This window comes from Ascidiella aspersa, chromosome 1, assembly GCF_963924565.1.
Source record: "Ascidiella aspersa chromosome 1, kaAscAspe10.2, whole genome shotgun sequence".
Taxonomy (NCBI): Eukaryota; Metazoa; Chordata; class Ascidiacea; order Phlebobranchia; family Ascidiidae; genus Ascidiella; species Ascidiella aspersa.
In genome coordinates, this window is record NC_139447.1 from 30,689,676 (window position 1) to 30,701,782 (window position 12,107).

Sequence of the window (12,107 nt, forward strand, 5' to 3'; positions counted from 1 at the left end):
GACTTCTTATATAAGTGCTTGCATTGGACTACAGAGAGCAAAATGGTGTTGTTCGTGTGCTGACCAGCACAAACGCCTTTAGCGATTTCTCGGATTTTACGACCTGGGGTTTACAAAGACGTATATGTGTTTACGCTGCAAGCTACAATGACACATGGACCTGATGCACCTTTGAAGAGAAGGCTTACATTGTTTACGGAAAACGTCGTGTCGAACTGACTTGCAATGCCATTCGTTACCCATCTCCAGTCACATGTTTTTTTTATTGCAACAAAACATGAAGTTTGTCCCGAAACAACTGGAGTGCGTTGCTATACAATTTCACAACAACTTGTACGCTCTCTAAAGAAGTGTTCTTTTGAACTTTTGGGCTTTTGCGAAACCGCAAAAAAAGAAAAAGATTCGTGGCACACTTTACACAAAACAACACTTTTGTAACTTGACAATTGCCCTAATACGTGTCAAGTCAGTAGATAAATGCAAAACTGTTGTCAGTTTACTAATGGATGAAATGTAGTTAAGTGAAACCAGCCTGATTGCTTGCATGTGTGTATTAAATACAAATAGCTTATTCTCCAAAATTGCAACCGGGTACTCAAAGTTCACATATGCGAACTGCAGTTTGAAGAGGCGTGACCAATCATCCTTTCCCTCAAGCAATTGTTAATTGTCCCAACTTCAACTTCAAGATCGGACAAGTATGTTTATTTAACAAAAGTAATACCTCTTAAACTTTAAATTTCTATACGATTACGTGTTTAGTAATGTCTTGCCACACGTTTTTAATGTCTGGTCGTTTATCTAAACCAGTGTGGTCCAACTGCAGGCCCGCGGGCCAACTTTAGATTTTACGCTTTTTTTGGCCCGCGAACTGATAGTCAGCTTTGCTACAATCTAGCAATATCACTTCAATTTCTATTTTTTGTTATTGTAATTGGCAAAAAAATCGTAAATGATCCTTTGTGATTTCATAACTACCGTAGCTGAACAAAGGTGTACATTTCACAAAGTTAGTATATATGCCATAGGCCAGCGGTTCTTAACCTGGTGGGCGCGGCTCCTAGGGGGGTTAATGGATTGCTGAAAATAATATTTAATTTTTTTTGCATTGATTCTAATGGTTTCGTTTAGGTTTTACACCACTCCTACAGCGCTGTAGGCTACAAAGTCTGTTTTTGCCAACTTTAACATTGAAACAGCAAAATTTTTTTCGGGCTTCGCGCGACCAACAACAAACTTTACTATTTTCAAGTTGTCTTAGTGATATTTAATTGAAAATGCCAAATTGCTTTTCGTAGGGGGGCGAAAGGCATTGGAAAATTACCAACGCGGGACGCGGCACAAAAAATGTTAAGAACCACTGCAATATGCTATGTATAATTGCCAGCAATAAGCCCAAGAATCGCTATTTAAAAACATTGGCCCGCAAGATAAAACAAATTGTTTTTTGGCCCGCGATGAAAAGAAGTTGGACCACGCTGATCTAAACTCTGACATTTTACCTCATAAAAATAAAATTTCACCTCATTAAAACGAAAATTTATCATCATAATTCATCAAATCTAAAATATATCTATAGTTTAACACTTTAACGGTTCCGAATTTCGTAATAAATGCTCTTAAACTAAAATTGTGCATATTGCATTAAAGTGATTGATATTACCAATTAGTGGCGGAAAGTAATTAACGTCAATCTTTTCAAAATCACGTTAGTTGGCTGTATTTTCTTTGCATCAAAATTTATGTGTACCTATATGCGTGCAAAATTCATAACTCAAAATGTCATAACTGACTGAAGTGTCATTATAGATAGATTCATAGGAAGAAGCTATCATTAAGACTTCTATATAGAGGATTTAACTTCTAAAATTGCCTTTTTTTTATTGCAATAGGAAGCAGCAAATATAAATAAAAAATTAAACAAATTTAAAGACACCTGATATGATTTTCTTCACATACGTTGCCACTGTTGGTCAAACTGTAACAAATATTACGATAAAATAAGTTTGTAATAACAATTTTTCGATTCAATTTGGTATTTTGAAAGCTGTAACGACGTTTATAATAAACAACGCAGTCATTTAATGAACTTTGTTATGCTTTGTTCAATGTGTTTGATAGTTTTGTGTAAGAACCTGACTAAATCAATGAAAGTCATTACATTAACTTATTTGCTGGTTATTGGCGGTCAAGCTTTGGCAAGTTATGATAGCCTAGGAGAAAAGTGGGAACAGTATGTTGGTAAGCCATTCTCAAATAACTTTTATATTGTAGGCTATGTTAAATATTATTTTTAATTTTTTTGTGATGTTTTTTGTCGGCCTACAACAGGGGTCGGCAACCTACGGCCCGCGGGCCGGATCCGGCCCTCCGATGAAATTCATCCGGCCCGCCGCTCCTTTCTCAAACTAGACACGAATCCATTTCACATACTTTTTGACTATTTTAATTAAGTAAGTGCGAAAAATTTTCGCGCTTCGCGCGAATGACCGTTCTGCACCGGTTTGTTTAAGTTTTGACGCTGTCTTTTGAACTAGATTAGCTCTTTATTACCGTTGCGCCGTGAGAGGTTGCCAAGTGCGTCGCAGAAAAACGGAAAACGTACTTATTCGAAAATATTGGACATACTTTTTAAAATTTTATTTATTTTTATTTCGGCAATGGAATAAAAACTTGCATAAAATTTAAAAGAAAATGCCGTATACAAAAAAAAATCGCGCTCGCTTCGCTCGCCAGGTGTACCTTGACTTAAAAAGGTGTTAACAAACACTGGGCTATAAATTACCTTTAAATGTTATGGAGTTCCATCAAAGTAGTTTTATTACACTTTTCATTCGTTGTACGGATGACGACGTGTGAAATCTAATTTTAAACCAAACAACCGCTTTTTTTCGCTTTGCGTCAACACTTTACCGCCTCCTTAAATGTAATTAAACACGTTTTTAATTGCAAAAACGATCCGAGGCCCACCTGATTCACATTTATAACATGTTAATAACACAATTCCTAATATACACTTTGTGCGGCCCGCAAAGACCTTTCTGAGTTTGGTTTTGGCCCGCGACTAGAAAAAGGTTGCCGACCCCTGGCCTACAACATAGTTGGTCTCACAACAGGTTCCTATAGGCATTTTTATTCATGATCGACAATTTCGCAATTGTTTCAAAAGTAATGAAAGACACACACAAACATATGTGTTTAATAACATCTGTGATCTAGCCCCTCGGAAGTTGCTTTATGTCCAACGATTACGGCTTCCGTATCAATAGTACACCGAAAAGCCATCGCAGACTCGCCGAATCTGTCGATCTATGTAGTGTTTCAAAAGTAGTATGGAGTTGAATTAGTATTACTTTATCTAAACTTTTGGTAATATTTGGCATATATTGGGTTATCTGGTCATACTCGAACCCAAACAGAGTAAAATTTCCTAAAATCAAAACATTTTATCTCGCGATTGTATACAAACATTGTCGAAATGAACCATGTCGTATCGGTGTGGAACAAATTGCTTTATAAAAGACTGATATTATAATGCAACAAATTGTTCTAAAATACATCATTTCTTGTAAAAAGCTAATTGGTTATTTTACAATTCTCACAGAAAGGTGCAACACTCTCAGAACTGATCCTGGGCAAAATGATGCACATTGCTTCTGTCCTCCGAAATCCGAAGATCTGTTCTATTTCTTTAATTCAACTTCGATAAGTGGGTCAAGTCAAGCATCTATTCCAAAGTCCTTACTTTGCAACGCTAATGATGACTGTGCAAACGGATCAGATGAAAAATACTGTTTATGTAGGGAGTCAGAATACCAATGCGGATGCCCAATGAGAACCCAGCACTGCTATCACGGACAGGGGTGCTACAGCGAGGATGACATTTGCAACGGTCGTTTGGATTGCATGGACGGCACAGACGAGCTCAACTGCACTTGTCCAAGTGGGACTTACCGCTGTGCGTGCCAAGATAACAACACGTGCGCCTACCCGGAAGTGTGCATCTTGGAGCATCAGACCTGCGACGGGAAAAGCGATTGTTCCGACGGAAGCGACGAAGCCGACTGCCAATGTGCCGGGGATTTTTCTTGCGGTTGTCGCTACGTGAACGGCAAATGTCAAGATCCAACCAGCTGCATCCCTTTGTCATCTAAATGCGATGGAATTAAGGACTGCGAAGACGGCAGCGACGAACCCAAATGCGAGTTTGGCTTAATTCAGTTTTACTGCGCGTGCGCACGAAACGGATCATGTGAGTCACGACTTCCTGTTTACGTGCCTTGGGAGTTGGTGTGCAACCGCAATAACGACTGTGGCGATTGGAGCGATGAGGTTAACTGTCAATGCGGCGATGGCCAATTCAAGTGCGAATGCAACCAAGACGGGTGCGCCAGTTCGCCTGGGTGCTTAGATACCAAAACAGTGTGCGACGGAATTGACGATTGCGGGGATTTTAGTGATGAAACGAACTGTACATTCGCTTCTGAAGTGTTTATATGCGACTGTTTTGCAGATGCACAAAATTGCTCTGGGAACGTCGCAAGCGTGGATATGCACAAAGTGTGCGACGGGTTTTACGATTGTTCCGATCACTCAGACGAGCTTTCGTGCACGTGCGATGCTTGGAGGTTTGAATGCGAGTGCACAAGTTTGGGTTCGTGCGCAGGCGACAACTGGTGCATAAACACATGGCAAGTATGTGACGGCTACATAGATTGCGCAGATGGAAGCGACGAGGCGGACTGCACGTGGCCATTTGAGCTTTATGAGTGTGATTGCGCTTACGACCGTTCATGTACAGGAAATTACCTCGCAGTTGACTATTTCCGACAAAATTGCGACGGTGTGAATGACTGTGAAGACTGGAGTGATGAGGAATGGTGCTTTTTCTGTCCCTTAAACCTATTCGAATGCGATTGTTACTCGTCTCTAAGCTGCTCCACCACCACCGGCTGCCTTCAGCAAAGTAAAGTGTGCGACCATCTGAACAACTGCGGTGATTGGAGCGACGAACGCAACTGCACCTATTTTCAGTGCGCATGTAGTGGGTCCGGCTTGCTTTGCTTCGCGGATAGGGTCAATGCGGAGAAGCGATGCAATGGAAAGAACGACTGCGGCGATTGGAGCGATGAAACCGATTGCGCATGTTCCGCGGGCGAGACGAAGTGCGAGTGTTTCGAAAACTCAACCGAGGCTTGCCTGGCTAGTCAAACCTGCATTTTGGAAAATCAGCTTTGCGATGGTCAAAACGACTGCGGCGATTGGAGCGACGAGACCAACTGCTCCTGTCCGCCCGGCTCGTCGCAATGCAACTGCTTCCAAAATGCAAGCGAAGCATGTTTGTTTCTACCGGGTTGCATTGCCGAAGAGATGGTTTGCGATGGTCAAAACGACTGCGGTGACTGGAGCGACGAGACTAACTGTTCTTGTCCAATTGGTACGACAAGATGCAACTGTTCTGACAACGATGGCGAAACCTGTTTGTTCAAACAACATTGTATATCAGACCAAAAGCGTTGCGACGGTGTTAACGACTGCGACGATTGGAGCGACGAGACTAACTGCCCCTGTCCGCCCGGCTGGTCGCAATGCAACTGCTTCCACAACGCAAGCGCGGCTTGTGAGTTATTACCAGATTGCATTCCGGACGGGTTTATTTGTGACGGTGTAAATCACTGCGGCGATTGGAGCGACGAAGATGGCCGTGGGTGTAAATGCTCGGCGGGCCAGGTACAATGCGGCTGTATTTTCAACACGTCGGATTGCAAGTCGAACGAGAGATGCATAAACACGACCTGGTTAAACGACGGCTTTAAAGATTGCAAAAACGCGGACGACGAAACATGCGTAACCTCGACTCACAGTTTCGTTGAGACAGGGTGTTGGTGCCATACGATGTACTGCCAAGACAATGAGTCAAAAGCCAGGATGCTGCGCTACGCAAACGCATCACTGACGATATGCTACCCTGTCGCTTTCAAAACTTACATTAACAACACTGTCGGGGAACGAGCGCCGGAGTGGGTCTGCGTCTCGACCAATTGCGACACCGACCAATGTAGGGTTCCGTTCGTGTGCGACAACAAGGATACCACCGTAGCGCCGCTCTTCTGCGACGGTTATATTGACTGCGGAGACCAAGGCGACGAGACCTACGACGTTCCAGGATTTCGCTGTTCGACCAGCTTTTCGGCATCTACTTGCGTGCTGCCGCAGATAAACCTCTACGACGAAATCGCGCAATGTTCGGATGGGTCTGACCTGTGCTTTGTAGACGAAAATATGAGCTGCTTCGAGTGTATCGACAAGAACCTCATAATCTCGACAAGGCAGGTTTGCGACGGCGTTAACGACTGCGGCGATTGGAGCGACGAGACCAACTGCTCCTGTCCGCCCGGCTCGTCGCAATGCAACTGCTTCCAAAATGCAAGCGAGGCATGTTTGTTTCTACCGGGTTGCATTACCAAAGAGATGGTTTGCGATGGTCAAAACGACTGCGGTGACTGGAGCGACGAAACCAACTGTTCTTGTCCAGTCGGTACGACAAGATGCAACTGTTCTGACAACGATGGCGAAACCTGTTTGTTTAAACAACATTGTATATCAGACCAAAAGCGTTGCGACGGTGTTAACGACTGTGACGATTGGAGCGACGAGACTAACTGCCCCTGTCCGCCCGGCTGGTCGCAATGCAACTGCTTCCAAAACTTAAGCGCGGCTTGTGAGTTATTACCAGATTGCCTTCCGGACGGGTTGATTTGTGACGGTGTAAATCACTGCGGCGATTGGAGCGACGAAGACGGCCGTGGGTGTAAATGTTCGGCGGGCCAGGTACGATGCGGCTGTATTTTCAACACGTCGGATTGCAAGTCGAACGAGAGATGCATAGACACGACCTGGTTAAACGACGGCTTTAAAGATTGCAAAAACGCGGATGACGAAACGTGTATAACGTCGACCAACAGTTTCGTTGAGACAGGGTGTTGGTGCCATACGATGTACTGCCAAGACGATGAGTCAAAAGCCAGGATGCTGCGCTACGCAAATGCATCACTGACGAAATGCTACCCTGTCGCTTTCAAAACCTACATCAACAACACTGTCGGGGAACGAGCGCCGGAGTGGGTCTGCGTCTCGACCAATTGCGACACCGACCAATGTAGGGTTCCGTTCGTGTGCGACAACAAGGATACTACCGTAGCGCCGCTCTTCTGCGACGGATTTAATCACTGCAGTGACCTGGGCGACGAGACCAGCGACTGGCCAGGGTTTCGCTGTTCGACCGGCTTTTCAGCGTCCACCTGCGTCCTGCCGCAGATAAACCTCTACGACGAAATCGCGCAGTGTTCGGACGGGTCTGATCTGTGCTTTGTAGACGGAAAGATGAGCTGCTTTGAGTGTATTGACAAGTACCACATAATCTCTACAAGGCAGGTTTGCGATGGTATTGTAGACTGCTACGATGTCTCGGACGAGTGCTTTTGCGCAGATCAAACCGTTTGCCACGAAGTACTTGGAGTATCAAGAACACGCTGTCCTTCTGGCCAGTTCTACTGCAACGAGAACCTGGGATGCATGGACGAAGTCTGGATAGTTTGCAACCACCATTTGCCGTGCGAGGAAAATGCGAACAACGCAAGGTGCTGGGGTTACGGATACCTACCATACACCCACGGCTGTTTTACCTCTTATGGGTACGGGCATGCAACATCGTGCGATGGTCGGCCTGAGTGCAGCGACATGTCCGACGAGTGCGAGACCTGTCAAGATAGGCCACTGTTTTGCGACGACCCTTGTGCCGAATTTACTGCGGCGCTGGACCTATATTGCAACGGCAAATATGACAGTCTGGTATACGACAATGAGAATTGCTCGACGGGTTTTGACGAACGAAATTGCCCGAAGAGATTTAATTGCACATCTGGCTCCAGCGTCAGCGTAGACGTCGACAGAACTTGTGACGGCCTAATTGATTGTCAGAATGCAGAGGACGAAGCAGAATCCCTTTGTTCCACCACTAGATTCTATTGTCTTGATAAAACTCCAATATCGGTGGATAAAAGCCAAGTTGAGGATGGCAAGCGAGATTGCGCGGACGGAAGTGACGAATGTCCTCCAGATAACGGTGAAGCCACCATTTTCTCGTCGCAATACGAGCTAATTGGAAACAAGTTTATTCTGGCTATTTTTTGGATCATGGCCTTTGTATCAATTGCCGGAAATGCGGCGGTGTTCGCAACTACAGCAAAAGAAATGCTCACTTGGGACAAACCGTCAGTCGCGATGCAATACAACTCGTTGTTTGTGCTTAACTTGTCATTTTCTGATTTTTGCATGGGCCTTTACCTTTTATTTGTATGTATTAAGGCCGCTCAGTTCTCCGGGTCATATTGCTTCCATGATAAACCGTGGCGAACAAGCGCATTTTGTTCATGTTTGGGGGCGTTGGTGGTCCTATCAACAGAATCGTCTGTATTTATAATGACTGCCATGACCACATTTCGGGTTATTACAATTATGCGACCATTCATTACTCGTACACTAACCATTATTTGGGGACGAATAGCAATTGTCTCTTGCTGGATTTTAGCCATGTTAATTTCCACCCTTCCACTGTTTGTTTCGGAGGATTATTTTGCCTCTGGTCTTTGGTTTCCAAACTACTTTTACAAAACTGATCAGATTAGCAAAACTGAATTGTATACCCTGGCCAACAGAATGGGACAACCCAACATATCTACCTGGTTCGAAGCAAAGAGATTTGTTAAATCTAAAATCCCTTACTTGCCTTTATTGGGTGACATAGGTTACTACGGCGAAACAAGCGTGTGCATGCCGCGAATTTTTGTTAACGTTGGCGATGCTGGATGGGGTTACTCTGCTTTTCTAATGTTTCTCAATTTCGCCCTCTTTCTTTACATGGTCATTTGCTATGTAGTCATCTACCGAAAAAGCACTAACAGCGTTGGCAAGTCTGGCAAGCGATCTAAGAAAATGCAAAGCCGTATATCTCGCATCGTATTTACCGACTTTGCTTGTTGGGTTCCACTTTGTACTTTAGCCTTCATTCAACTGACTGGGGTTAGTTTACCAGTAGTTGTGTATGCTGTTAGTGCTGGGGTCCTACTGCCCATTAACAGCGCTCTCAATCCACTGATTTATTCCGACATTGTAAGTGGGGTACTCAGTAAAGTCTATAATTTCTGCCGATTCACGGTTTCTAGCCACCAAGCTTCGGAATAGTAACAATTTAAATAACTTTATCTGTATAAAATAAAAACATTTCAGACCAGAAAACGAGGCCAGAAAAACATTTTTACTGGTAATTCCGAAACATTAATCCCACCAAAAATAATAAACCACTTGCAACAAAAGTACACCAATTTAGTTCGAATTGTATTTTTCTGTAATTGACGTTTTTCTGCCTATACCTTTTAAACATTTGTATTGTACCATGATACAACATTGTACATTTTTAACGATTTTTTTCAAATAGGATTATGTTGCATTGTCACGTTTCTGTTAAGTCAGTGGGTCACAACTGTTGAGTTATTCTATGTAAAATACTTGAGTGCATTTTATCTCAGAAAACCTTTATAACGTTTGTTTATAATGATTACAGTTTGGTACAAAATGAAGTTTTATATCAATTTCCAAATAACATTTTAATCTACAAGAAGACGATATAAACTTTATTAGAACTTTATAAGTGCTGAAATGTATATTCTTCTACCGAATGTGCGCGAAAACAGTAACCCCACTTTGTATATTAATGTGCAGCTCATGCATCAGTGGTCCACAAATATTTAGCTTGTGTCGCACAACGATAATAATAAATAAAATATTGTATATTTTCTGAAAAATTTAGGTCGATTTATCGATGCTATACGCTAGGAAATAGGTAACTGCCATATTATTTTAAGTACCTAAAATGATTAGTGGTTATTCATGTCTGAATGCCTATTTGTAATACGAAAACGTCATTTTCCATAATTACCTTAAGTTAAGCGGCACATTTAATAATCTCACTGCTAAGACGTTCTACTCAGTATCGTATACGCTTTCATATTTAAAGAAAAAATATGTTTGTTAATTTGTAAATAAAGGATTGAACGTGTACCTGACCTCTTGTGTCTTCACTTAACAACATCAATTTTGTTTTCCGCGTACATTATGCACGTTCTGCGTTTAAATTCAAGTTTAAGTCTAACCAATATTTAAAAAAAGAGTCGCGCAAAAAAGTATTCGAGGTTTTGAGGTGATCCTGATAATTGCGATTTACTAGCCGCTTATGCACAGCTTTTTAATTAAATTAAATTATGAACGAACCAACTGGTCTCCTTTATTTAACAACAGCTATGTTTGGACGTCGAGAACGCGTAAACGTTAATCATATATAGTTAGCTATGAAAACGTTAAGGTTATTTAAAGTCGCGTGTTTATAAAGTTATATTCAATCTCGTCTTTATAAATGTAGATTGGCTTGCTCCATAAAAAAGGTCACAGTTCCGCCATAGGCTAAAGGTTATTATAGGATTTTATTAATATTAAATGAAGTGATACGAAATATGACATATTAAATTGTTGCGCCATACTTTATTCTCTGCTTGATGGCCTGTCACTGACCGGATGTCGCACTCAAATTGGACATTAGTGTTATTTTTATCAGAATGGCCGTGTGGCGCGAACGCCAACGCTAGGCTCATTTTGTAGCAAATAAAACGAACTGCACTAGGCCACACAACGCCAAAAACTAAACTGCCGGGGTTTTCAGTTGTTAAAGCTAAGGAATTGCCCTTTAGAATTCAAACAAGGGCGGAAAACAATTACCGGCACACGGCGCTCTTGAATTATTACAGCAGTCGCAAGCACCTAAATAAGTCATGAAATACCAGCACTTGTGCAGCGTCCTGCTGACTGCTCTACTCGAGAGTCTTTTACTGGAGGGGGCGATTTTCGGCTGGCCGTCTTTGCAGTACTGCCTGGCGAAAAATGGCGTCTTTTCGGAGCTGCGCAACTTTACAGAGGCGCGAAATAAAGCGTACAACGGGCCTCAAATCGCAGCTACGACGGGAATCTTCGCGGAGCTGTAACAAGAGGACGAGGCCTTTAACTTGATATTCACGCTGGCGACGTCTATACTGAATTATGCTTCCCCTGTGGTTACTTGCTAGACGTGTACGGCACCTGGACACTGCAATGCATTGCTACAGCCTTGTACTCTACCGCCTGCCTACTCCTAGCTTTGATGACAGACAGGACCGCGTGGCTCCTTTTCCCGGCAATGATATTTATCGCCGTTGCCGGATTCGCGCTACTCACCAACAACATCCAATTCGGGAACCTCTTTCCGCGATGTCGCACCGTCTACATCGCCCTGCTGAACAGTATGTTCGATTCGGGCATCGTAACTTACGTGCTCATAAAGGTTCTCTTCGACAGCGGATTTGAGCTGCGGCATTTGTTTTACGCCATGGCCGGTTTTACTCTTTTTCAGTGGCCCAGGACCTTTCTGGTCATGCCCATCGGCTTGATACCGCCGCGACCTGACAAAGAGTACCGATACGGGATCGTTGAGCACATTTTAAAAAGAGAACAGCTGACTTTTAAAGGCGATGTGAGGAAATACCTCAAACGTCCCTTGTTTTGACGTAACGTTTTCTTTATGAGCCTGGGCCACCTGCGAATGTCTTTTTTCATCGGGAGCCTCCTCAACTGGCAGGCGTACGGATGACGTCAGTCGCCACATGGACGTTTTCGGACTGGTGATGCTGGGCGGCGCCGCCGTGGCCCCAATCAACGGACTGCTGACAGACGCCATGAGAAAGTACTGCAAGAGAAACGCAGTGGCCGACAGCGAGAGATCGAAGCTCTTCGGCTTCTGTGCTTCGATGGCCGCCACCAGCATTCTTTCAATCGCTCTGTCGGTGTGCGTTGCCTTTCGCCGAGTCAACGCCGCCTTCTCCTTCCTGCTCATCTTCCGCTCGTTCCTCTACGGCGGCAACGCGGCCTTCGTGGCCCTGGCCTTCCCTGCGCGCCACTTCGGCCAGCTTTTCGGTCTGTCGCAGACCTGCGTTGGAGCGGTGGGCGCTCCAGTACGTCTTTAA

General features: G+C 43.7%; 1 protein-coding gene across 1 annotated transcript; it reads left to right on the top strand.

Moving 5' to 3' along the window:
* Window positions 1–10,883: 10,883 nt before the first annotated feature.
* LOC146169728 (equilibrative nucleobase transporter 1-like) lies at window positions 10,884–12,107 on the top strand. The gene is made up of 3 exons (XM_083387102.1): window positions 10,884–11,013; window positions 11,175–11,636; window positions 11,707–12,107. Exons 1-3 carry the CDS (start codon window positions 10,884–10,886, stop codon window positions 12,105–12,107), a joined length of 993 nt encoding a protein of 330 aa, XP_083243228.1.

Coding starts and splice junctions, on each gene's coding strand:
- LOC146169728 (XM_083387102.1), top strand. CDS start 10,884: ATGAAATACCAGCACTTGTGCAGCGTCCTGCTGACTGCTCTACTCGAG. Junction 11,014..11,174: donor TGGCGTCTTTTCGGAGCTGC/GCAACTTTACAG, acceptor GTTACTTGCTAG/ACGTGTACGGCACCTGGACA. Junction 11,637..11,706: donor TGTGAGGAAATACCTCAAAC/GTCCCTTGTTTT, acceptor TTTCATCGGGAG/CCTCCTCAACTGGCAGGCGT.